General features: G+C 50.8%; 1 protein-coding gene across 2 annotated transcripts in view; it reads left to right on the top strand.

Moving 5' to 3' along the window:
- SAP30BP (SAP30 binding protein) overlaps positions 1-20975 on the top strand; it is a 34974-nt gene extending 13999 nt beyond the window's left edge. For both annotated transcript variants that reach the window (XM_025999749.2, XM_025999750.2), the window contains 8 exons: positions 8094-8136; positions 12482-12570; positions 15103-15194; positions 15926-15986; positions 16463-16514; positions 17402-17460; positions 18874-18958; positions 19235-20975. In XM_025999749.2, coding sequence (XP_025855534.1) covers positions 8094-8136; positions 12482-12570; positions 15103-15194; positions 15926-15986; positions 16463-16514; positions 17402-17460; positions 18874-18958; positions 19235-19416 — 663 coding nt within the window. In that variant the 3' untranslated portion in view covers positions 19417-20975. The remainder of the gene's footprint in view (positions 1-8093; positions 8137-12481; positions 12571-15102; positions 15195-15925; positions 15987-16462; positions 16515-17401; positions 17461-18873; positions 18959-19234) is intronic.
- Positions 20976-24738: the final 3763 nt, after the last annotated feature.

The raw sequence follows: 24738 nt of genomic DNA, 5'->3' as shown, positions 1-24738 counted from the left end.
TACTGGGAGGTTGGATGGTATGTGTCAGCTTCTAGTGTGTTGTTCAGAGCGTGGGAGGGAGAATGTACTTGGTCCCTCCATCTTGGTTTTGTCATTTTACCTTCCTCCATGTTCTGCCTCCTATACCTCATGATCCTTTGAGTGCTGATTAGGGAAAAGAAAAAAAAAAAAAAAACTTAGAGCATGACTCACCTAGGACCAGAGAAGGAAATGGCCCTTGACCATTGCTGGATTGGGAGCCATCCACTCTGAACTTCTTGTTGGAAGTTGTAACGTGGCCTTTGAACTGTTGAGAATGCCCAGGCCGACTTAACATTCGAGTTTCCTTGCTCTCACCACAATGAACAGCCGGATGGCGTTCTTCAGTCCTCATTCTTTAACAAGGCAAGGGGTGCCCTTGCAGAAATGGGCATGGAATTTCCATGGAATTTCACGGAAATGAAATGGTCATGGAATTTCCATGCTGGGGAGAATCCATCCCACCCCAGGCTGGGATCTGTAGTTCTAAGTGGTGATCCGATCATTTTAAGTGGTGATCTGATCTGAGTAACAGACAAGACGGAGATTGGGAGAGGGGGAGGGTGTAGGCTGTAGCTCTTTTTTAGAGGGAAGTAGCTCTTTTGTTGTCCAGATTGAATTCCAACCTAGGTCCTTTGTCTAGCCACCTTCCAAAGAAGGCCTGGCTACATCTTAAGCTGAACACTGCTGGTAGAAATGTAATTGCTGGAAGTTGTGATCTCGTGCAGAGGAGAACAACCATTATTCTCCCTCTGACCCCCCCCCCCCCCCCCTTGGCTCCACTGACCTGCCAGCAGGGCCTTCTTGACTGCACTTGCACCAAGTCAACTGAAGCTCAGACTCCCAGAAGCCTCACCCTGTTCCTTTGTGGTTCTTCAGCCAGAAGGAGCCCCTGCATGCCCAGTCGGCCCGCCTTCAGCAGTGCAAGCCCCAACATATTTCTCCCCTTCAGGCCCAGATGCCACAGATTACTAACCAAGGTGTGGCTGGGTGCCTCCTTCCCTAGTCAGGATTTATCTTTTTGAAACTCTGTGATGCAGAAAGCAAGCTGCCTGTCCTTGGGGATCCAGCACTTCCCACCCTCATTCTGTGTTCTAATCCTTGTCCCTTGAAATGATGCTGTGCTAAGATTTTGTTCATTTGCATTCCTAACTTTGGAGTTAGGTAAATGTTTTCTAAACCGTGCTTTAAAGGTACTGGCTTTGCTTCTGGACCTGTAAATTGTTAATTCTTCTTCCTGCCAGTATGTAGATGGCAGCCAGTTCACCTTTCCAGTCTCCTGGCTTTCTGGCATCCGTTACTTTTGTCCTACATGTTAATCTTAACACCTCAGTTTGGTGGCTGACCTCTCAGATGGGATAATGCTATTGTAATTTGGTGACCATGTTGAGTTGTGTCAGAAAGACTTCACTTTTCTACCCTCAGACTCACAAAGCTGTTTCCTGTGTCTTTGTCTGGCTCCAAGCCCTTCCACCCTGCCCCAAATAACAACTTGAGGTATAGAAACACTTTTTATTGGAAAACCTTTAAGAAAAAAATACAACCTGACCCACTACTGAAGGCTTAATTCAAATTCTTTTTTTTTTTTTTTTAAGATTTTTTTAATTTATTCATTGAGAGAGGTCAGGGGGCAGAAAGAGAGGAAGAAGCAGACTCCCTGCTGAGCAGGGAGCCCAATATGGGGCTTGATCTCAGAACACCTGGATCATAACCTGAGCTGAAGACAGATGCTTAACCAACTGAGCCACCCAGGCACCCCTTAACTCAAATTTTTTATGTAAGATGATCTCTATACCCAAACACACACCCCAGGTATAAGAGGGAGGAATGGAATGGCCCTCTTCAAACATTTTGTACAACTTTCAAGAAGCTCAAAGTCTTCAGATGTCTTGAATCAAATATGAGATTATACTTGGAATAGTCAGATAACAAAGTCTCTCCTTTGGAATGGCTCCTGGCCAGAGCCTTGCATTTACGTTGAAGTCTGGTTGGTTCCATGTGACAGAACATCAGCACCATGTTGAGCAATATTGGCTTTGTTGAGCTAAATTTTTCAGATAGGGGAAAAAAAGTCTTTTCCTCTTCAGTCTGCAAGGCCAGGTTGAGACCTAGCTTAATTTGTCTTAGCGGATGCCTGTTTAACCCTTCCCTATAGAAACCTCTGCTTGGGGAACTGAGCCTTCCCGTCAGTAAGCTGGGAGTATAGGTGAGTCCTTTGGATCCAAAGTGGCCCCACCAACTTCCGCCCATTTTTCTGATAAGTTGACTGTTTCCATCCCCAGGCCGGCAGTGTGCCATGGCAGTGACCCAGTCCTGGCCAACAGGATACAACTGAAGGAAATGTGCTGGTGACGGGCTTTCTCCAAGGCTCCCCTGTGTGTGTGTTAGGATAAAACAGGGCATAGACACTGGGCGTCTATGACATGGAGGGCTGTCCTGTGCAGCATGGGGATCAGTGACTTCTGCTGAGCCTTGGGGTTCCTGATAGTCCTCACTATGCCTTATCCTTGCCCGTTAAACCACAGTAATTTTTTTCGGGAGCTTGGAGGTATTTTGACAGAAGTTCCAGAATTGCTGCTTCTTGGCAACCCGAAGTGGCTCACACATTCATCTCATCTTGATGCCTTCAAGGGGCTTCCTAGGCATACTCATCATTTCGGAAACTGCAGTGCTGTCCGCCCACACTTCATGGCACTGTCTGAGAATCAGATGATCTCCTTGAAGTGCTTAGCATAACACTTACAATTAATTCCCTGAGATTGAGTTGCCCGTTGTTTGGCCCACTGCCTGGTATACAATAAATGCTCAATAAATGATCTATGGATAAGTAAATGAGTTAACTATATAATAATTATTTTTGTTTTGGGATTAGGAGTGACAAGCTAGATTTTTTTTTTTTAATTCAGTATTGATGCCCCGCCACCTTCTTCCTTCTGCCTGTCTCTCATCAGCTTTTTATCGCCAAGGCTGGCCTCTTTCTTAGTCCATCTCTGCTGCCTCCCTGTCTGGCATTGAGTCACACATTGACACTAACTGTGGACTTAAATAGGTCCAGAGTCTGGGGTGGGAACTGGGCTGAGGAATGGACCACTGGCCCATTAGAAAGGAGAGTGTCTCTACATATGTGTGTGTGTTTCATCAATGTTGAGCAATGTTTAAGCACCTGTTGTGGGCATGGCACTAACCTGCAGGTGCTGGGAACTAAGATAGAGCCCAGAATAGAGCAAATGTCCTCATCAGCTGGGTGGGAGTGGGGCGGAAGAAGACTTCCTGGAGCTGAGGACTGAGGCCTCAGTGAGGCTTACTTGCAGCAAGAATAGGGAGGATGTGTTCCAGGGAACGGGCTTTCCCCAGGCCCTGGTGCAGCTCTGTGCTGGGAGGAGGAGGCTGACATGGCTGCAGGGAGTCCCCCAGGGCCTCGCGCCCCAGAGAGGAATCATTGCTAAGTGAGATTTCACCAGGACTTAATAACTACTTGGCCAGTCCCAGATCTGAGAGAATTGAAGGTTTGGAAGGCATTGTTTTACTAATCTGCGTCCCCGGCTGCCACCCTACTTTTAAGAAGCAAGATTACGTCATTTATCAGAAAATGTACAGTCTGTAGCATTCTTCCCCAGCAGTGGGGAGAGGCTGCCCTCTGCCCTCTTCTCAGAGTGCTCTCTCTGAGCCTAAGCTCCCAAAGCTGGGCCGAAAAAGCCACGTTTAGGTTGGACAGAATCCAGCTGCTGGAGGCTGCATTGCTTTGTCTCCATTTGGACACTGGGCCCTTGAGCGTGCTTTGTGGGGCTGCCTCTGGGACGGATTGAAGTATTGTTGGCTGTAAATAAACCTCCATTCTCACGACCAGGATCTGGTACTTCTCTGCTGAGCAAATCCTCCCAGCTCAAATGGCCGCTTATCCCACGTCATGGAGCCATATTGTGTCTGCTTCCTTCCTCTGATCAGAAGCAGTTTCTGAGTGGCTGGACTTTTTTGTGTTCTCTGCAGAGGGAACCACATTCCAGGTTCTACAGTCCCTGAGAACAGGGTGTCTGTAATGGCTGATGCCTTCTTATGGGTCTCAGACACAGTTGATTAAGGAACCAAAGTTGGACGGGTTCAGATCTCTTGACTTCATGGCCATCCTCTGGGCTGCTGTGGCTACTTCATGTCCTGGTGCCCTGGTTGGTGAGGCTTTAGGCTCAGGAGGAGCCTCGGGAGGTTAGAGGAGTGCACAGTCAGCCAGGGAGACCTTGCCACAGAATTGGTGTCTTTGACCAGCTCAGCACTCATTTCCCGTGTTCTCACTTGGCTTCTTCAGGAGTTGTGTATTTTTATTTTTTCTTTATGTCTTCATTGGACTTGAACTAGACAGCTGAGGTGGTTTACCTGGTCTTTTCTCCTAGGACCTGTTAGATGAGATGCTTTGTTTTCACCTTCCCGGTGAACTGCCGGGGAGCCCCTCAGCCTGCCACAGCTGAAGGCCATGCACTGTCACCTCCAGGTCTGTGCGGGTTTCTGGACATGCCTCCTGGTTGGGTTCCATGCCTCCTGGCTGGGTTCAGGACTTTGACCAACTGAGAATATCCACCTGGAGGCCAGGGGGATGGATTCCTACAAGTCAAGACAGGGACCCCCTGGGTCCTGTGGGTTCCAAAACACCACCTCGGGGGAAGAAAAGGAACAGTGGCTTCTTGTTGCTTTTTACTTGTATCCTCCTAACTGTTCCTTTCAGCCTCCTTAAGGGGATAGAGAGAATCTATGGCAGGTTTGTATAACCGTTGTCCTGAACCACTGGCAGTTTAATAATGTGAATCTTTCATCTCTCTCCTTAGCTCTGTCAGATGTTTTTCATGGGTGGTTTCCAAAATAACTACCATGGGTGCTTGGTTCATTTTGTACTGAATTCCTGGTATCTGAGGCATGACTGGGAGAAGGGTGTCTCTCTAGGTCTTTGTATTGAGTGTGGACCGCCCCTGTCCCCAGGCCTGTCTTCCCAACTGAGGCTGCTTTCATTGGATGAAATTTACCTCAAGGGACAGTTGAGGGTAAATGGTCCCAAAAGGTATCTTTGGGGTATTTGACAGTCATCCTCTCTGATCTTAGCAGACCTACCAACTCTCCTTCATTGCTGACCTTTCTTCAGCATCGTTTGCAGTCCTGGGCTCATTCCCCTTTGAAGAACACTAATGTATGGCACCAGGCCCTTCACTGTAGGGCATAACTGAGCATACTTGTAATGCTCAGGGCAAGAGGTGGGATTAAACTGCTTTTGGATTCAAAAGAATGTCAGTTGTTGGCTTCTTTGGGGGCATCTTGGCCAGGAGTTCCACAGGCTCACACCCCAGCTTATTCATGTCGGAGGACAGAAGAATTACATTCTAAAATCTAACAAGGTGTGGCCACCAGGAGGCACAGATTCCCATTGTTTCATTGTCCATACCTAGGAGTCCCGTAGGTGGCAGTGACAGGGAGGAGGAGGATCTGAACAACCACAGATTCCAAAGTTTTTCCAGGAGACCTTTGTGAAAACCTCTGTGGTTTCCAGTCCTTCCAGTTCATGGTGGCTCATTTATATATTCAGTTTTTAGGATTCTCTTAAGGCAAAAGAATCTTCTTGTACTTCGAGTTGGGTCCATGGTTCATAGGTTGGTGCTTTGCATGGAGGGATCACAGAGCTGAATTCCTCTGCAGGGATGGGGAGTGGGGGTTGTTTCTGGGGATGTTGGGTTTGGGGTTGAGTAAGAGTCCATAGCTCCATGGGGCTCTGAGTACGCCCTGGACACGCCCCACCCATGTATGTACATGTGCGCATGCCTGTGCATGGTAAGAATAAAAAAAAAAAAGCAGAGCAGTTGGCAAATTGAAACCAACTATCAACTTTATCACTTTTTGTGTTTGTGTAGAAAGATTATTTTGAGAGAATGAGGAACCAAGCCAAAAAAGGAAAGACTGAAAGAAGAGAGAACACCTTCCTGTTGGTGGTTTTGCCCCAACATTGCCTTTCTCCCTGAGATGTGACTAAACATCCTCAGCTGAGCCAGGCGAGGACCTTGTGAAATGTGGGAATCCCCACCCCGCCTCACTGGGGGCACAGGCTGCTTGGAGGCCCCTGGGATAGCTCACAGCCTTTCTTTCACCCTTCCCAAGGAACCCTCAGGAGAACAAGTATTTTCCCTTGAGAAGAGACAGGTTTAGTAACTGTGTTTCCTTGTCCCTCTGGGGTAGGCTGGGTAGGATTCCCACTTGGCCATCTTGCCTCCTTCCTCGGGCCAGCTGAGGGGCTGGTGCCCTGCCATGCTTTGGAAAGGAGCCCCTAGGGGGCCTTTGAATGGTTAAGGTCAGTCCTCAGAATACCAGCCAACTGGTCTGGAAGGGGAGGGGAGGTAGGATGTACCCACAATCTTGTGCTGATGTTTTCTTACAATTAGCACCCAGAAAGCTGTCCCCTAGAGGGAATATTTAAGGACCTCTTACAGTCTTCGCGTTTTGTTGCTGCCACACTCTTTTTAACGCTGGTTCCTTTGGAGTCACTGCTACAGAGGGATTGTTGTGGGGCCCCTGGAGACGGGCACTCTCTGTAGACCAGCTGATTGATGATCAACCTGAATTTGGCACAGCACTCCTCCAGGCATGGCTCCCAACCCTCTGTTCCCTAGCGCAGGCCTGCCTCCCCTCTGCCCACCTGACTGGCAGGGGGCGGAGTGAGGACTGGAGGAGACAGGTTGCTAAGCAGCCGGGCCTGGAGGATAGGCCCATCCAGGTCGAATGAATAGCTGCAGTGTTCAGAAGAGTGAGGGGTTTGGGCCTGTCCCGGAGTTGGGAGGGACTTTTTGGGGAAGCAGGCTAAGAACTACTACTCTGCTCTTGGCATGGAGCCATCGCACAGGAGGGCTTTTGGTGGCTGCCTGGCACCTTCCTTTCTGAAGTGTTAACTCGATGTAACATCTCTTCATATAAGTGGAGTACACAGAGGTCTGCAGCTGTGTCCATGTGCCCATTTTACTTTGTTCCAGAATTGTTACTGTCTTGTCTCCTCCCCCACCAACCAAAGGAGAAAGAAATAAGATCCAGCAGCTTGTTGTGAGCACAGCTTCTGCCACTTTGCTCATTAGCATGTCGTGGCACTTGAGACCTCCTGATCTGACTGTGTGTGAGGGGCCGGATGTCCCCCCCGCCAGATGGGGAAGACAGGTGTGTTGTTGCTCTTGGACATTTGGGACGATGGAAGCAAGGGAAGGCCTCCCCACTGCCTGGGCTTGCGACAGGGGCTGGGACCGGAGCCTTCTCCGGGTGGATTTGGTTAGGTGAAGCACTTACTCTGAGCTTTGAAATACAGAGCAAATCCAGAAAAACGTCTGATAAGAAACCTTTGCTTTTAAAAGTTTCTGCACCCGGCGTCGCTGAAGGACCTGTAGAAGTGGGTGTTGCGGGGCGGAAGTTTGCGTTAAGGATCAGAGAAAGCTTTTTCTTTGGAGAGATATAAAGCCAATGTAAAACGCCAAGAGGTGAGCCAGGAGAGAAGCTGCCCTGTGCCAGGGCCGTCCTGGGGCCTGGTTCAGTCCCTTATTAATGGCCCAGTACCCGCCTGCTCCAGGGTTCCAGAAGCTAGCCCCTTATATAAAGTCTCCTTTTTTTGCTTAAACTGAAAGTAAGAAAAATCTCTTGGGAGCAGATAGTCTTTTGTGCTTTAGTCTTGCGAGTCTTATGTTACAAAGTCGCCACATTTTGCTTCCTCAGTACTGGGTAGGGGTGGCTGACCAGGCCCCATGGAGACAGCGGGCAGGGTCCAGGTGTACAGGTGACAGATGGCTGGCATTTGTTCTCCTTGGCATCGGTAGGTACTAGTCCTTGTTGGGGGCTGTGGAGGAGGGATTGAAGCGGGCATCTGGACCATCTTGGCTGCTCTGATGAGGAAGGGGGCGTAGGAGGTTCAGGGGCCCCAGAAGGCCCCCAGAGCACCAGCTCACTCTTAGGTTCCGTGTGTTGCCTGCACCTTTTCTCCTCCCTTAAAATCCTGAGTGGTTTCAGTGAAGAGAGGAACTGCGGGTTAGGAGTCCCAGGCTTACCTCTTTGTATTTGTCTCTCGTTTACAGGATAATCCCGAAGTAGAAAAGCGAGATCCTCAGGAATTAGTCGGTAAGTACCCCAGGGGGAGCCTCAGGGGCAGATCTCTGAGCCTTGCCCAGAGCGAACTGGCTTCCAGCCATGCCCAGGCCTGCCACTGCCTGGGGCTTCTCTCTGCTTCAGCCAAGGCCACTGTTCTGCTGAGAGCCTTCTCTTCATGTGCTCTCTCAGGGCCTTTGGCATTTCCTAAGATGTCTGAGTAAGACACCCAGGGAACAATTCTTCTTTGAAAATCGGATTCATGGTGCATTTCATTGGGCTCTGGTCAGTTGCCAATGTTGTCAAGATGGATTGAGGGCCCCCTCCAGCTGGGAGCTCGTTCCCCTTGTGCCCTAGGCCTGTCCTCTGTCCTTGTACGCCCCCGCCCTGTTTTGCTGGCATATTCCTATGCTCAAGGAGCAAACATGTGGCCTCTGCTGGCACTTCACTTTGTCGCCAAGAGGGAACATGCCTCGTACATAGCCCCAGAGTCTAGGGCCTTTTGTGACTTGGGAGGGCAGGGCAGTTATGTTTGAAAAAATGGCACACATGTCATACCAGTCCTGTGCTAACCCCAGCCTCCTCATCCTTTTTAGAAAGTCCCTCAACTCTTTTTTTGGTCATGGACTTTGTAACAGCTCTGCCAACACCTGTCCCAACCTCACGGAGAGGATGACCCTCCCTCCCTGTAGTGACTGAGCAGGGATCCTGCTTATCCAGGCTTTGCTTCAGAGGTAGACGACAAAACCTACACCTGTGCTTCCAGATGGAGGCTTTGTGGCTTGCAGCCCCTTGGACCTGTCCTGTTTTTGGACAGGATCCTTTCTGGTTTCCCTAACTAAAAGAATGGAAAATTGTTCCATTACATTTGTTTTCTGAGGAAGGCTTGGGTAGGAACAAACCACAATGAATAGCCCAGACCCTCAGCAGGATTCTGCCTTTATCCCCAAGTGTGAGTTTTTCAAATCCTATAAAAATCAGAATTTTCCTAGACCTTAGCATTCACTCCTTAGAAAAATGGCACTCAGAGGATGCGCTGGTCTGCTTTGCAGAGGAAGCAGAGCAAAGCCTCCTGCAAGCAGGGCAGACCGATTCCTCCCTTGGCCTCAGGCAAGCAGCATTTGACTTACTTCACTATCGTTTTGCCTTTTTTTAGAATTTCATAAAAATCAGGATTTCTCAGCCATGGCACCCTTGACATTTTTAGCTGGATAATTCCTTGTGGCAGGCCTGGCCTGTGTTTAACACGAAATTTTAGCATCCTCCGTCTCAGGATGCTCCTAGCTCTCCCCTCCCTCTACCAGATGTAACAGGGGAAAAATGTTTCTAGACATTGCCAAACGTCCCCTCGGGGCCCCAGGGAGCCTAATTGCCCCCCCTTCCCGTTGAGAACCATGGATAGAATTGAAATTATCACCTTATTTTTTTGTCTGGCTTCTTTCACATACCATATATTTTTGAGATCCTTCCATGTTATTGGGCATATCCATAGTTTCATTTTATTGCTCAGTATATTCTTTCACTAGGATTACCCCCATCCATAATTTCTGTCTCCATTCACCACAGTAGGTCTTAAAGCCTCCTGCTCTTGTATCCTCCTACGTATTTCTCACTGACGAGGTAATAATTGATTGAGCTCTGTCTGAACTCAGCTCCTTTTGTTAATCACTCTGGAGATAGGACTCTTGGATTGCTCCCCAGATATGGGCAGGATTTTCATATGTGTAGACAGCCGCAGGTTTAATGGAGCAGATGAAAGCAGAGAAGCCGACTCCTGGGTCTCTCCAGCACTGTGGCCACTTGACAGAGCTGAATGCACATGCCCTGCAGATGCCCCACTGATGCCCCGTGGTCATGTCTAGAACAGTGGCCTGGGGTGGCAAGCCAGTTGGATTCTCCATGGGTCTGGTGAACCAGAAAGCATGCCACTGCTTCCTGCTCCCAGCCCCACAGTACTCACTGCGCGATCCCCCCCGCCCCGGGCACTCCTTACTCCCCACCATTACGTAACCCCAGCTGACTAGCTGCTCGGCTCAGATTCATACCTGGCAGCTATGGATACCATGACTGTTTCCTGGCTTGGGTGTGCACAGAGGATGAATCACCAAGATAGACTTCTCAGATCCTGAGTACAGCTGCCCTTCTAGAATGCCCCCAGCACACCCAAGAGCAGTTACAGTACCTGGAGCTGCGCCAAGTACCTGGATACCTGGAGCTGCGCCAAGTACCTGGACACATTTCTCCACGAATTTCCTAGGAAAACAGTTTGAGGCTTTGTGGCTGCTCAAATAACCATTTATGTGGGTTTGGTATCTTCTGCTTCAAATCATGCTGGGACTTAGGAAAGAGAATCACTGAAATATTGCTCCAGGAAGCTATGGGAAAATTTTTACCTAATTTTCTGACTGGCCCTTCACTTGCCAGTTACTTTGTAGGAATTCTTTTGTTCCTAACTCGGGAGCTCTAAAGGGGCTCTCCCTTGCTGTCATGCTGTATACCACTGGAGCTTTAGTGTGGTTCGGTTGCTGAGCAACGGCATCACACCCTGTTTTTCTAAAAGGCTTTCCTGGCAAATGCCAAAGGGCATTCTTTGTCTCTCTGTCATGTACACATCTACTCTCCACCCCAAGGGAGAGCTTCACCCTCCATGTGCCCAGAACCTACCCAGGCTCTCCTTGCTTTTGCCCTCCAGAAATAACAAGGACCAGCTCGCCCCGGCCAGTTCCACTCTCAACTGGCCTCTGCAGCCTGCTTGGACCTCAGGCTGAGAACCCCAGTCTCTCCCAGGGCTGAGAAGACTGGGGAAGTCAAGATGAGACTTGAACTCCAGCCAGATTTGGGTGCCATCATTGCTTCAGGAGTCAGGAGATGGAAGGGACCAGGCAAAGAGGAGCATGGGGTCCCCTGGGGGAAACTGCTTCTGAGCTGCACTGGTCCAGGACAGGATCCTCGCCCTCACCAAAAGTGGCAGGTCTAGTGCTCTGCGGTTGTGGCATACCCAGTGAGAACCTGCTGCCGACCGTGGGAGTTGGCACAGGCAGCGTGTGGAGACTCTGCCCCCACCTTGGGCTTTGCAGTGTACGCAGGTGTGTTTTGCAGCAACAGAGATTGGCAAAGCCCCCGGAGCCATATCCTCAGCCCTGAGTTCTTTATCATTGTAGTGAGACTCCGAGTAGAGATCAAAGTACCTTATCTGCTAAGAAAATATTAACCCAGCACAAGGAGAGAAGAAGGCAAGGCTGTGCTAGGTTCTCACCAGACAGTCCAGGTAGCCTCTCAGGGCTAAGAAATAGTGGCCTGGAGCCTGGCACACAGTGGCTACCCAGTAAATACTTGCTGGGTGTTACTGGTGCTGTTTTGTTCATTCTTTGCCTTCATCCTGCCCCACCCCTCTCCGCCTGCTGTTTGCTCACTGTATGGTCCTTTTCATGAGAGAATGTTTTAAAGAGCACGGACAGAACCTTTTAACAAACGATGCATTGTCTGAGTGATCCAGAGCATACTCTACAGGCCCAGGGTGGCCAGAGGCTACAGCAAAAAGAACAGAGAATGCAGCATCTTGGGTGGGCAGTGGCAGATCTCCGAGGGGATTACCCCTTGGGAGTTGTGATTCTTCACCCCAGAATCAGACCTTTTGTTTCCAAGAATGAGGTGGACCAAAAGGATGGTTAATTGGTTTATTTTTGAAAGACAATAGCTAATAACACAGGTAATTTTTTTAATACCATTTATGCACAAGGCAGTTTTTAATGTTTTGAATCCCAGAGCCTAGGGGGAACCCTGAACTCTTTCTCCTCTTATCTTGGGTAGGATGAGAAGGATGACAGCAGAGTCCTGGGAGGGTGTCATAGGAATGTAGCCGGTGGGGGGGCGGGAGGCGGGCGGGGGGGGGGGGGGGGGGCGGGTGTTGAGGGGTGGGCTAGAGGGCTAGAGCTGGTTCACATTCTGAGCTGGTGGTGCTCTTCTTTTCCTGGGCCTGGGTCCAGCAACAAGAGCATTAGTACCCTAGAAACTGACACATGCTGCAGATCATAGCTCTTTCCCTGCCACCACCACCCCCTCCAGCAGGTTGTTAAACATTTACCAGCATACCTCGAACAGACCCTTTCCTGAAAAGTTTGCTGCTGGGATGCAGGAAACCACATTCTTGACACTTGTCCCCTCTGCCTGAACAACTCTTCCACCTACTTGGCACACACTGGCTCCTTCTGGTCATTTGACCTCAACTCCGATGACAGAGAAGCCACTCTGAGCATCGTTTTACTGTTTCATAGCCTTTCCCTCTCCCTGAAAAGATCTGATGTGCCTTTTTTAAACTATCCATGTTTAGCCCGTGCCACCCAACATACATCAACAGAGTTCTTCTGTTCTCTCACAGCCTCCTTTTCTGAAAGAGTCCGGAACATGTCACCTGATGAAATCAAGATCCCGCCCGAACCCCCTGGCAGGTGTTCGAACCACTTACAAGTAAGTGTAGAGCTTGGCCACCACAGCCCATCCTGTGTGGGGGAGAAGGCCTGGTCAGGTCCGATTTAGTGTGACTTTAAGCCTTCTGTCAAAGAAACAGGCTGGTGGGCAGGAGCTCACATGTCCGGCTTACCTGTCAGGAGGTTGCTCTGAGCCCACTGCCAGCCTCTGCCACATTACCTGGTGTGCTGTTCTAACAGGACCCCTAGCTCATCCTCAGTGGGGTCCTGAGCCTAGGCAGAGAAAATACCATAATTTTCTGCAGTGAGCCAGTGGGGAACTCCTCTAAGAAACAGAGGGACCATTAGAATGGAAAAGAGATTATAGAAATGTAAATACACAAGTGTTAATGCACCTGAGATTCCTGTCCTCCTCTCCTGACAAAACTGCGTAGACTTAGCCAGAGGTTTTGAAATCCCAAGGATTTGGAGCATTTAATGCAGTTACTCCCTTGGGAGCAGGGCCTCAGGGGGCACCTGGGGCTTGCAACTCCTCCTCTTTTTTTTTTAATCTTTTTTTTTTTTTTTTTTAGATTTATTTATTTGTTTATTCATTCATGAGAGACCGAGAGAGAGGCAGAGACATAGGCAGAGGGAGAAGCAGGCTCCCTCTGGGGAGCCCGATACAGAGCTCCATCCCAGGACCCCTGGATCATGACGTGAACCAGAGGCAGATGCTCAACCACTGAGCCATCCAGGCGTCCTGGCTCCTTTTCAGCAGCTCTCATTGTTTCTCCTTAGCCTTCTGCAGGTTCCCCTGTGGGTAGAACCTTGTGACAGACACTGGGGCTGACACCCAAGGTTGCCCACTACCCGGTCCACCAACTCTGCCTTTGATCCCATAGGTTCTGCTGGCACCTCTGGCCACACCACAGCCCCAGGGAATCATCCTAACGGATGGATGACTAAGGGAACCTGGGGGAGCAGAATGCATCTGGCTGGGCAGGACTGGGGGCACAGTGCAGGTCCTCTTCCTTTCCCAAAAGTCTCCTCCCTTGGCAGAGCTGTCCACCCGGCAGCGTAGCACCTCACCTCCCTGCCAGGCAACAAGCCACAGCCTGTAAGGAGTCCAGCAATCTGCCAGAGATACCCAGCTTGCTCAGCCTTTCAGTTCAGTGTCTTTCTCATTTTTAGATCCTCCTAATGGTAGAAACCATGACATTAAGTGAACACTTTAGTTGACCTGAAATGGGAAAACCCATCTGATGGCCCAGGGAACCCAGCAAAGTAATCTGTAAGATATAGGTCGGCCTCGTTTCACCAAGCCTTCTGTGTGAGGCTTCCTTGCTTTGCCCTTGAAGAGAGAATGTTGAAGGTTGTCACTCTTGGTCGCCTCTCCCCTGGTAAATGTATTATAGACCTCTCTCTGTACTTCAGTGCTTCCTCTGGCCAGTCTCTGCAGAAAGATTCGGCCTTCTGACAAAGGGAGTGGATCACCCCTCCTGATGTTCCTCAAAGGGCGTTACACAGGATTTCCAGCCCTGCCCACCTCCTCTTGCAGGTGAAGAGTGACCCAAGTGTTTTCCTTCTGGAGAGTTTGTGCATTTAGCCGCCACTAGTGCAGGAGGCTGCAGAGAGAACCTTGCCCTGGGCCAGCCCCAGCCTTGCTGGGTAAGACTGCTCCTCCTCAGAAGCGGCTCTGCCCCGAGACTCAGGTTTCTGCAGCCTCTTTCTGTGCTGGGTGATATGGATGCCATCTTCTGCCAGTTTCATCTCTGTGGGCCTTGAGAAACCTGTGGGACTGGCTGGGCTCCTGCCAGGTGATTCTCCTCTTGCCCATCAAAAGCCAGACCAGGGGATCCCTGGGTGGCTCAGCGGTTTGGCGCCTGCCTTTGACCCAGGGCGCAATCCTGGGATCCCAGTATCAAGTCCTGCGTCTGGCTCCTGGCATGGAGCCTGAAGTCTTTAAAAGAAAAAAAAGCCAGAGTAGGGATCTGGGGTTGGGGTGGGGGGAGGTTTAATGAGATGGGCTCTTGACCCCCCACAGTGCCTCTTAATAAAGTCATGGGGATTGGCCATCTATGAGCCTCCCTACAAAGGACCCTGTAGGAAGTTTGTGAGGCCAAATCCAAAAAATTCTACTTCTTCCTTTCTCTGAAAAGACCTACCCTTCCCAGGTCTCCCACTGAGGACCTAACCCCATGTTAAACTTAAACCAGTATTGAGCCCCTCCATTCCCCCTCAAAGCTTTGCCTAAATCCTCTTTGGATGATTCAGGCGCCAATTGAGGGGGAGTTTCATCCATGGTCTTCCCCATGGTTTCTCTGCCTTGACGTTTTACTGCCCCCGCTGCCAGCCATCCAGAGGGAGTCAGGAGAAAGCAAAATAAAAAACAGATTGGTCTCCATTTATCTTATTTGTGCTTGGCGCTGGTCAGAGGCTGGGTGGAGAAAGACAGCATGGCTGGAGTAGGGCTTCACATGGCTCTGTGGGTCTCCTGTGCCCAGGCATCCACCCAGCATATGTGCCCACAGACTGGGATTGCCAGTGGGTAGGGTGGTGTCATAGGTGCCCTTCCGTTTCTCTTCCGCAGGACAAGATCCAGAAGCTTTATGAACGAAAGATAAAGGAAGGAATGGATATGAACTATATTATTCAAAGAAAGAAAGAATTTCGGAACCCCAGGTGAGTTTCCCATGAGTCTGCAGGGTCAGTTGAGTCACCAGTATTGGACTAGGGACTAGAATACCCCCCATGGAGGTGGCAGGGAGAGGCCCAGCTACAATGTAACCTGTGCCCAAAGGGGCCATCACCCCAACTACAGTGACACAGAAACCGGGATGAAGAGTAGAGGCCGTGAGGCCAGAGCTAGGATAGAAGAGGCCTCCTGGGGTCTCCTCCTCACTCTGCCCCTCCCAAGGCCTCCATCTCATCTCTAGAGTGAGGAAATTGGACTAGGCAGTCCCTGAGGGTTCCTCTTTCCCCTCCAAACTGTCACTGATTCTGCGTGCAGGTGACAAGTTTTAGGAACAGTGCTGTGTCTGGGTCTTACTCCCTCCAGGGTCTGACCAAGTGCCACACCTGTAAACAGTTTGGTCTGGTGGCATCAGGGCCCTGACCCAGCCACGCAGCCAAATGTGGGTCATATGTCAGATGTCTGGATAAGACCAAAAAACACCATACCAGTCCTGGCTCCTGGCTAACGATCCCTCTTGCTGGAAGTGGCAAGGACCTGGAATGACTTAATGCCAGTGGACATTTCTCATTTTATTAGGAAGCTTACTTGCAACTGTTTAGCTGGGTTTAAATGGTTCTTCTGAGCCTAGGAACTAGACGGTTCTGATCTCTCTCAGTCTGCTGCCACACAAGGCATGGGACTAGAGCCTGCACAGTGCCTTCTGGTATTGTTCTTTCAGCATCTACGAGAAGCTGATCCAGTTCTGTGCAATTGATGAGCTGGGCACCAACTACCCAAAGGTATGTCCTGCATGCAGAGGCTGAGGGCTGAGGGAGGATGCCCAGGGCCCTGTGTTCATTCTGCTGGATTCAGCCTGGAGCCACTGAAAGGCCCATGTAACAGTAGCACTGGCTGAAGAGCACAGTTCCCAGCTCTCTCATTTGAGTCCCTAATGCTCTGAAATAGTCCAGGAGAGAGATCGCAGCGACAGACCTGGCCCCAGGCCCCTGATTAGTTAGGACATGAGTGTGCACTCACTGTGCTCCTAAAGCATAGCCCACAGACAGGTATCACTTCCTCTGTGACTCCCAAGAGCAAATCGGCCACCCCCTTCGCTGGAGACCAGGAATAACAGCTGAGCCCTCATGCCCTTAAGGCAAGAGCCTCCAGGCCAGGAAAATCCATGGGAAGACTTGGGGAGAAGGGATGTGGGTTTCTAAGCCATTTGTCATTCAACGACCCTGGCTGGCTACAACATTAACTCTTACTTTTTCAGGATATGTTTGATCCCCACGGTTGGTCTGAGGACTCCTACTATGAGGCCTTAGGTAGGTGGCCCTTATCTGTCTCTCCTCCTGTCTGCTGTCAGCCAACAGGTATATCAGGATCTCCTCTGTGTCAGGGCATTTCCAAGAGAGTGGGTATACGGTCTTGAATGAGATAGACCCACTGCGACTTAGGAGGCTTATGACCTGGCACAGAAGGCAGAGAAGGAATAGTCCTAGTAGTGAGGGGTGTTGCGGCGGGGGGTGCAGGCTGGGCCAGCTAACCTGCGGAAGGAGGGGGACAGTCTTGCTGAGGAAGTCACGTTTGAGCTGAGGTTCGAAGGTGCCCAGAGGCCAGCCAGGCAGATGCAAATAGCGTCCCAGGCAAGGGGACTGCGTATTCTGAAGCCAGCGAGAAAGCATTTTCTCAGGGGTCCCCGTAGGGAGAACTGGGAGGAATTTCAAGGAGTCCAAGCTCTCCGATGGCAGACCTTAACCCAGCAGCCCACAGACCAGATCTGGCCTGTAGGTATGTTTTGTTTGGCCCACACACATTTTATCTTGCTCTAACTTGAATCAGTTGCCAACATTTTACCTCAAATCTGTAATCTCGGCTTCTCTTGGTCACTGGGCAGGTCATCCACACAGGGCCTGCATCCCCACATGGTGACAGTCAGCCAGTGCTCGGGAGCAACTGGCCCCTCCAGACAAGGCCCCAGCGCCTGGGCCTTTCTGTGTGAGGCCTCTGCTCTCTGCTGGCCAGGGGCGGGCACTTCCGTTTGTCCATCACAAAAGGACAGTGAGCCCAGTGGCCCAGAGGCTAGCGCACACACTGAGCAAAAGCCCAGGGGAGGCAGCAAGTGCTGGTGTGGGGTCCCTCGGCCTCAGGTGGCCTTTCACGTGGGAGCTGTTCCGGGACTGCTTTTAACATCTTCTCCTGTCTTTGTTAGCTAAAGCCCAGAAGATTGAAATGGACAAATTGGAAAAGGCCAAAAAGGAACGAACCAAAGTAAGTAATGGATTGATGTCCTTGGGGGAGGGGCAGGTATGTGGAGTGTCGTTCCTCGCCCCCCCACTTTCAGCTTGAAGGTGCCTCTCAGTTGCTTCCATTTGGTTTCCTGGGGTCTTGTGGTTTGCTTCACTCCCCCCTCCCTCTGCTGCCTGCTACAGCTGCGGAGCCCTGCTGGCTCTGGGCATGGTCATCAGTGTCCTCCCTGGCCTGATAGAGTAGCGGGTCTTCCTCCTGAGATCTGATCTGCACAGTCTGCCTCCATGCTTCCTTGTAGGTCCCATGTCTGGTGGCCAGCTGACCCCTTATTTTAGGGCTCTGAATATCCCTTCTTCTCAAGCAGCGTGATTTACTTTTTTTAAAAAAGCTCTGCATTTTATTTTTTTAAAGATTTTATTTAATCATGAGAGACACAGAGAGAGAGAGAGGCACAGGCACAGGCAGAGGAGAAGCAGGCTCCATGCAGGGAGCCTGATGTAGGACTCAATCCTGGGTCTCCAGGATCATGCCCTGGGCTGAAGGCGGCACTAAACTGCTGAGGCACTTGGGCTGCCCAGCAGCGTGGTTTAGATCTTTGGAGAACAGAAATTTGGCAATGAGACTAAACATCCTCAGGGCGCTATGCCCTTTATGACCAGTCTCTGAGAGAAAGGGGCGTTGGCACCAGCTCTGCCCACCTTGGCTTTGCTCTGACCCTCCTGCAGCAGCTTAGCCTTCAGGATGCCTCCAACCCCCAGCAGAGGGGTGGCCACCCACCAGGAGCTGGTGCTGGGGTGATCAGGTTTTCTCATTCTTAGTGCTTGATGGAGTATCCCTTCTGTCTCTTTCCTTCCCCATTCCAAACCCCAGGCTTAGTGTGGGACATGTCTGCAGCACCTGGGAACCAGAGCTGTGCTTCTCCCACATGGGTGGGTACACCTCCACCCAAAATGTGAGGCAGGGCAGCAAGCTGGTTTGCCCTGCACGTGCAGAAATGTGGTGATGCTGGGAGCAGTCCAATGTCTAGAAGGCTGTCCTCAAAGTAGTAAAATTCAATTCTCTCTCCCTCTTCCTCTACCCCTCCCCCCCAAAAAAATAATTAAAAAATCAAAGGGGCCCCTGGGTGGTCCCATGGATTAAGCATCCAACTCTTGATTTTGGCTCAGGTTCTGATTTCAGGGTCATGAGATTGAGCCCCACCTTGGGCTCTGCACTGGGTGTGGAGCCTGCTTGAGTTCTCTCTCCCTCTGCCCCCCTCTCCGGAACACAAAAAAATGTAATAGAAGTCTCCTCCAAGCACCTCTTGGACACCCTCTCTTAGCACAACAGGGCTGCTTCTCACTGTCTCCTCTGTACAGCACAAACTCAGCTCCGCTGGCCGAGGATGCGGATAAACTGCTTGGCACAGCCCTTATCTCTTCCCTTTCTTTCCAGATCGAATTTGTGACAGGCACCAAGAAAGGTACCACAACCAACGCCACAGCCACCACCACCACCACAGCCAGCACAGCAGTTGCAGGTAGAGGGAGGCTGGTCTGCTTCTAGCCACACCACAGATGGAGCCGGGGTTTCCCTGCCTTGTTTGGGGGAGCAGAACCCATGGAGATCTGGGCATAGGCTCCACCTTGCTGTGTTCTTTTCTGACCCCAGAGTTTGCAAGGCATCATGGGAACTTGGGGTGGGGTCTCCACTTCACTGGCTACCCCTTCTGTAGGGGCCCCTAAACCCTGACCTAGAAAAGAGAATGTTGCTTTTCAGTTTATTGTCCTGACACTCATCCCTTGCCTCACTCCAGATGCCCAGAAGAGAAAGAGCAAGTGGGACTCCGCCATTCCGGTGACGACGATAGCGCAGCCAACCATCCTCACCACCACAGCCACCCTGCCAGCTGTCGTCACGGTGACCACCAGTGCCAGTGGCTCCAAGACCACTGTGATCTCTGCCGTGGGCACCATCGTGAAAAAGGCCAAGCAGTGACCTGAGGGACCAGCTTGGGGTGGCTCGGACATTTCTTTCCATCGAGGGGAGGAGCCACTTCAGGACTTGGGGAGACTGTGCAGCCTGGAGACCGACATTGGCACAGAGGTGCCGCCTTGTTTATTTCAGGACTGGGATCTGCTCCCCAGATGCCACCCCAAGAGGAGCCTCTTTGTGGCGTTCCAGCCAGGAAAAGGACATAGCTACAGAGGAGTTGGGTGCTGTGGACGGTGTCCACACACCACTTGAGGTCCGGTGCCCTATTAAAAGTGCCGTATTCTTCTGTCGGCATCTTGGCTGCACTGGCCTCTTCTGTGGTCTGTTTTCAGGCAGATGCGGAAGTTCCAAGTGCCCTCTCCATCTCCTCTTGTCGGGTTTACTACCTCAGGGTTGGTAGTGGAGTGGCCGAAGCCTGTGGCACTAGTCAGTGGGGGCAGCCCAGGAAGTGGCTGTGGTCATTCCCGGCATGTGCCTCTTGGCACGGGCAGGTGGGCGTCCAGAGAGTGGGGGAGGCCCCATGGTCCCGCTGGCCGCTGCCCTGATCCTGAAAGCCAGCCAGTTCTCAGACAAGAGCCGAGGTCTCTGCTCCCTTGGGGGAGATTGAGCCCTCCCAGCCTCTTCAGACACACCCAGGCTTTAGAAGTCCGGCCTGTTACCAGAAGGCCTGGATTTGATCCCCAGGCTGCACAGGGAGCCCGAGAGGCATCCGTGCCTGGCCAAGGCTGCCCCGGTCCCTCAGTGCCCGCCGAGCACAGCCAGCGGGCTCCACGCCGTGGGACATGAATCACCTCCTGCCCTGGCGGCGGCAGCTCATTGTTTACGTGAAAGCCAGGCTCTTGGGAGGATCCTGCCACCCCACCTTTCCTGTGCCTGTTATCTCTGCCCCACAGCAGCGCCTGGGCAGCGCCAGTGGCCGCCGGGCTCCTCTTGAGGCCAAAACAGATTTCCCAGCCGCTGTCAGCCCAGAAGTCTGGAGGGAATTCTCTTGCCTTTCTTGGCCCTTGGCAGCTGTCCAGCCCAGCGGAAGGGCTACGTGTCGGAGAGGGAAGCCGGGCTGTGAAGAGCCGTGTTGCTTCTGTGGCATGGGCAGAGGGTTAGAAAAGTACTCCTAAAATTGCACCTGGTAACTGTCGCATAACCAGAGGAGTACGATGATCCTGCCCCACCATCCCCAAAATAAAAATTGACTCACATTTGTCCCCACCCTTGCCCCCCTCCACACACTTGGACGCTAAGAGAGGTCAGTGTCATCCTCCCCTCCTTTGATGGGACTTTGCAACCCTGGAGAGGAGCTGCTGCCCCTTCAGTCCCAAGAGGGTCTCTGAAAGCTTCCTACCCTGCAGCCTCCAGCGGAGGCCCCTCCGTGGTGCAGGGGCACCGGGGTTGTGTGGGAGGCGGTGCAGCACAGTGGGCATGGCAGGAGACGTGGACTCTGCCCCTCTGCTCTGGATCCTGGTTTAAACAAGTTGTGTTTTCAAGTTGTGTGTCTTGGGCCCTTATCTCTGTGAGTCTTCTCTGTCAATTCCTGTAATAAAGCTTTCTAATTACAGTTAGGGCAATTGTGAGAAGTCCGTGAGATGATTTGTGCAAGAGCTGTATAAACTGTAAAGTTAAAGGTGTTGGGGCCCCTGGGGGGTTCACTCGGGGAAGCATCTGCCTTTGGCTCAGGTCACGACCCCCAGGGTCCTGGGATTGAGTCCTGCATCAGGCTCCCTGCTCAGTGGGGCATCTGCTTCTCCCTCTGCCTCCTCCCCCTGCTGACCTGTGCTCGAGTGCTCTCTCTCTCTCTTTCTCTCTCTCTCTCTCATGAAGAAATAAAATCTTTTTTAAAAAATAAGTACAGGGATCCCTGGGTGGCGCAGCGGTTTGGCGCCTGCCTTTGACCCAGGGCACGATCCTGGAGAACCGGGATCGAATCCCACATCCGGCTCCCGGTGCATGGAGCCTGCTGCTCCCTCTGCCTGTGTCTCTGCCTCTCTCTCTCTCTCTCTGTGACTACCATAAATAAAATAAAATAAAATAATTTAAAAAAATAAAAAAATAAAAAAATAAAAAATAAGTACAAAAAATAAATAAATAAATAAATAAAAATAAAAATAAAAATAAAAAATAAGTACAAATGTTTGACCCATCCAGTTCCTTCTTGATTTAGACCAAGGAGAGAAGCAGACTGCACAGCCACTAAGACTGGCCAGGGTCATGGCCCTTTGCTGTCCTCTGGGCAGCCCCTGCCCTGCGCCTGGGCAGTCATCACCGCTCAGCCAGTGAATTGGGCAGCCCCAAGGGGGCCGTGCTGTTCCCCTTAGAAGCCTTGTGAGTTGGGTCAAGGCCTCTAATGCCTCTGAATTTGACTTCATTCTCCTGCAAAATTAGTTTAGTGCCTGCCCACACCTTAGTCCCACTAAGGCTGGCATGGAGTCTCTGTGGACACTGGATGTTGCAGGCACTAGGGACCCAACTGATTTCTGCCTGGTTGGCCCCTGCTCTCAACTCCTCAACTCCCATCTAGACAAAATGAACTCTATCCCACCCACCCAGGCATCCCTACCCTCTTCCTATAGTTCTAACCCTGGGTAATGACCTCGGGATCCATCCCAGGCCAATGGCTCCATAACTGGGATCCTGTGCTGTCCCCACATCAGATGGGCCCCTTGGGAAACCCCTTCCCCGTCACCATCATTCCTGCTTAGCTCTGGCCCTCTTCTCCCATGTGACAGGCTGCTCCCACCTCTTCTACGTCATCTCAGCCTCCCCACTCCCATCCAAGCTCCATCTGGCCTCACTCTACAACCCTTCACCAGCTCACATGGTCCCCTTCAGTGTGGCAATGCAAGGCCGCAAATGGTCTTGCCACTCTCCGCCTCCGCCTCCAGCTCCTTTTTTCCACTGTCCCTGTCCCCATCCCCACCTATGTACATGTGGTTCTTCCAGAAGCAGCTCAGACTTTCCTCCCGGACTCCCCTGGGTGTTAACTGCCCCCTTCTCCGGGCCTTGTAACCTCTGCACACGGGTTGCCAGGCTGAGACCACGCATGTCTACTGGTTCATTTTGTGAGTGGAGGCAAAGCAGTCAACCATGCTGGGCCCCAAGTGCCCAGGTGATTGGACTTCCAATGACCTGCCCTCACAGCCTCCTGTTGTAGGTTGTCTGCATGTTGGCAATTATTGATGTTCAGTGATGGGCACAGAGACGTTTATTATCCCCTCTAATTTTGTATATGTTTAAAATCTCAAAATAAAATAAAATCTCTTGGGAAGCTGGGTGGCTCAGCAGTTGAGTGTCTGCCTTTGGCTCAGGGCCTGATCCTGGAGACCCAGGATCGAGTCCCACGTCGGGCTCCCTGCATGGAGCCTGCTTCTCCCTCTGCCTGTGTCTCTGCCTTCTGTGTGTGTGTCTCTCATGAATAAATAAATAAAATCTTTAAAAATAAATAAATAGGGATCCCTGGGTGGCGCAGCGGTTTGGCACCTGCCTTTGGCCTAGGGCGCGATCCTGGAGACCCAGGATCGAATCCCACGTCGGGCTCCCGGTGCATGGAGCCTGTTTCTCCCTCTGCCTATGTCTCTGCCTCTCTCTCTCTCTCTCTCTCTCTCTCTCTCTCTGTGTGACTATCATAAATAAATAAAAATTAAAAATAAATTAAAAATAAATAAATAATAAAATCTCTTTTAAAAAATTAGAGGGAGCCTGGGTGGCTCAGTCAGTTAAACCTCTGCCTTCAGCTCAGATCATGATCTCAGGGTCCTGGGATTGAGTCCTGCATCAGGCTCCCTGCTTAGTGGGGAGTCTGCTTCTCCCTCTCCCTCTGCTCCTCCCCTGCTTGCTCTCTCTCTCTCTCTTTTTTAAGATTTTATTTATTGGGCAGCCCAGGTTGCCTCTCTCTTTCTGTGTCTCTCATGAGTAAATAAAATATTTTTTTTTAATTTTTATTTATTTATGATAGTCACAGAGAGAGAGAGAGAGAGAGAGGCAGAGAGACAGGCAGAGGGAGAAGCAGGCTCCATGCACTGGGAGCCTGATGTGGGATTTGATCCCGGGTCTCCAGGATCGCGCCCTGGGCCAAAGGCAGGCGCCAAACCGCTGCGCCACCCAGGGATCCAGTAAATAAAATCTTAAAAATATATATTTTGTTTATTCACGAGAGACACACAGAGAGAGGAAAGGACATAGGCAGAGAGAGAAGTAGGCTCCATGCAGGGAGCCTGATGTGGAACTCAATCTGGGACCCCAGGATCGTACCCTGAGCTGAAGGCAGATGCTTAACTACTGAACCAACCAGGTGTCCCTCACTCTCTTTCTTTCACTCTCAAATAAAGTAAAATAATAATAAGGACACCTGGGTGGCTCAGTAGGTTGAACATCTGACTCCTGGTTTCAGCTTGTCATGATCTCAGGGTCATGAGATCAAACCCTGAATCAGGCTCCCCATCAGCACAGATTCCGATTCTCCCTCTCCCTCTGCTTCTCCCCCCACCTCTCGAGTTCACTCTTTTTTTTTTTTTTTTTTTTAATTTTATTTATTTATGATAGTCACAGAGAGAGAGAGAGAGAGAGAGAGGCAGAGACACAGGCGGAGGGAGAAGCAGGCTCCATGCACCAGGAGCCCGACGTGGGATTCGATCCCGGGTCTCCAGGATCGCGCCCTGGGCCAAAGGCAGGCGCCAAACCGCTGCGCCACCCAGGGATCCCTCGAGTTCACTCTTTAAAATAAATGAATAGGGATCCCTGGGTGGCGCAGCGGTTTGGCGCCTGCCTTTGGCCCAGGGCGCGATCCTGGAGACCCGGGATCGAATCCCACATCGGGCTCCCTGCATGGAGCCTGCTTCTCCCTCTGCCTGTGTCTCTGCCTCTCTCTCTCTCTGTGACTATCATAAATAAATAAAAATTTAAAAAAAATAAAATAAAATAAATGAATAAAGGGTGCAGGGGGGTGGTGCGGCTCAGTCAGTAGAGCATGTGACTCTTAATCTCAGGGTCATGAATTCAAACCCCACAGTTGGGTATGGAGCCTACTTTTTTATATTATTATTATTGTTTTTTAATTAAGAAAAAAAGGTCTGTGGAGCCAGAAAAAAGAATGAGGAAGATCTCCATGGACAGATTTGGAGTGATCTTAAGGAGAGATAAAATGAAAAGGGCAACGTGCAGAACACAGTATGGAATATGCTCTTTGTGAAGAAAAGAAATGCTGTCTTACTTTTTACAAAACAAAAGTAAGAAAGAGATAAAAGAATAACATCCAAGAAATTAAGAAAATTCTCACTTGTTAAATTTGAACTGGAAACATCAATATGAACTCATGACCCCCCCAAAAAATTTCCC

The sequence above is a fragment of the Vulpes vulpes genome, chromosome 2 (assembly GCF_048418805.1).
Source record: "Vulpes vulpes isolate BD-2025 chromosome 2, VulVul3, whole genome shotgun sequence".
Lineage (NCBI taxonomy): Eukaryota > Metazoa > Chordata > Mammalia > Carnivora > Canidae > Vulpes > Vulpes vulpes.
This window is presented reverse-complemented; position numbering and strand designations above follow the sequence as displayed.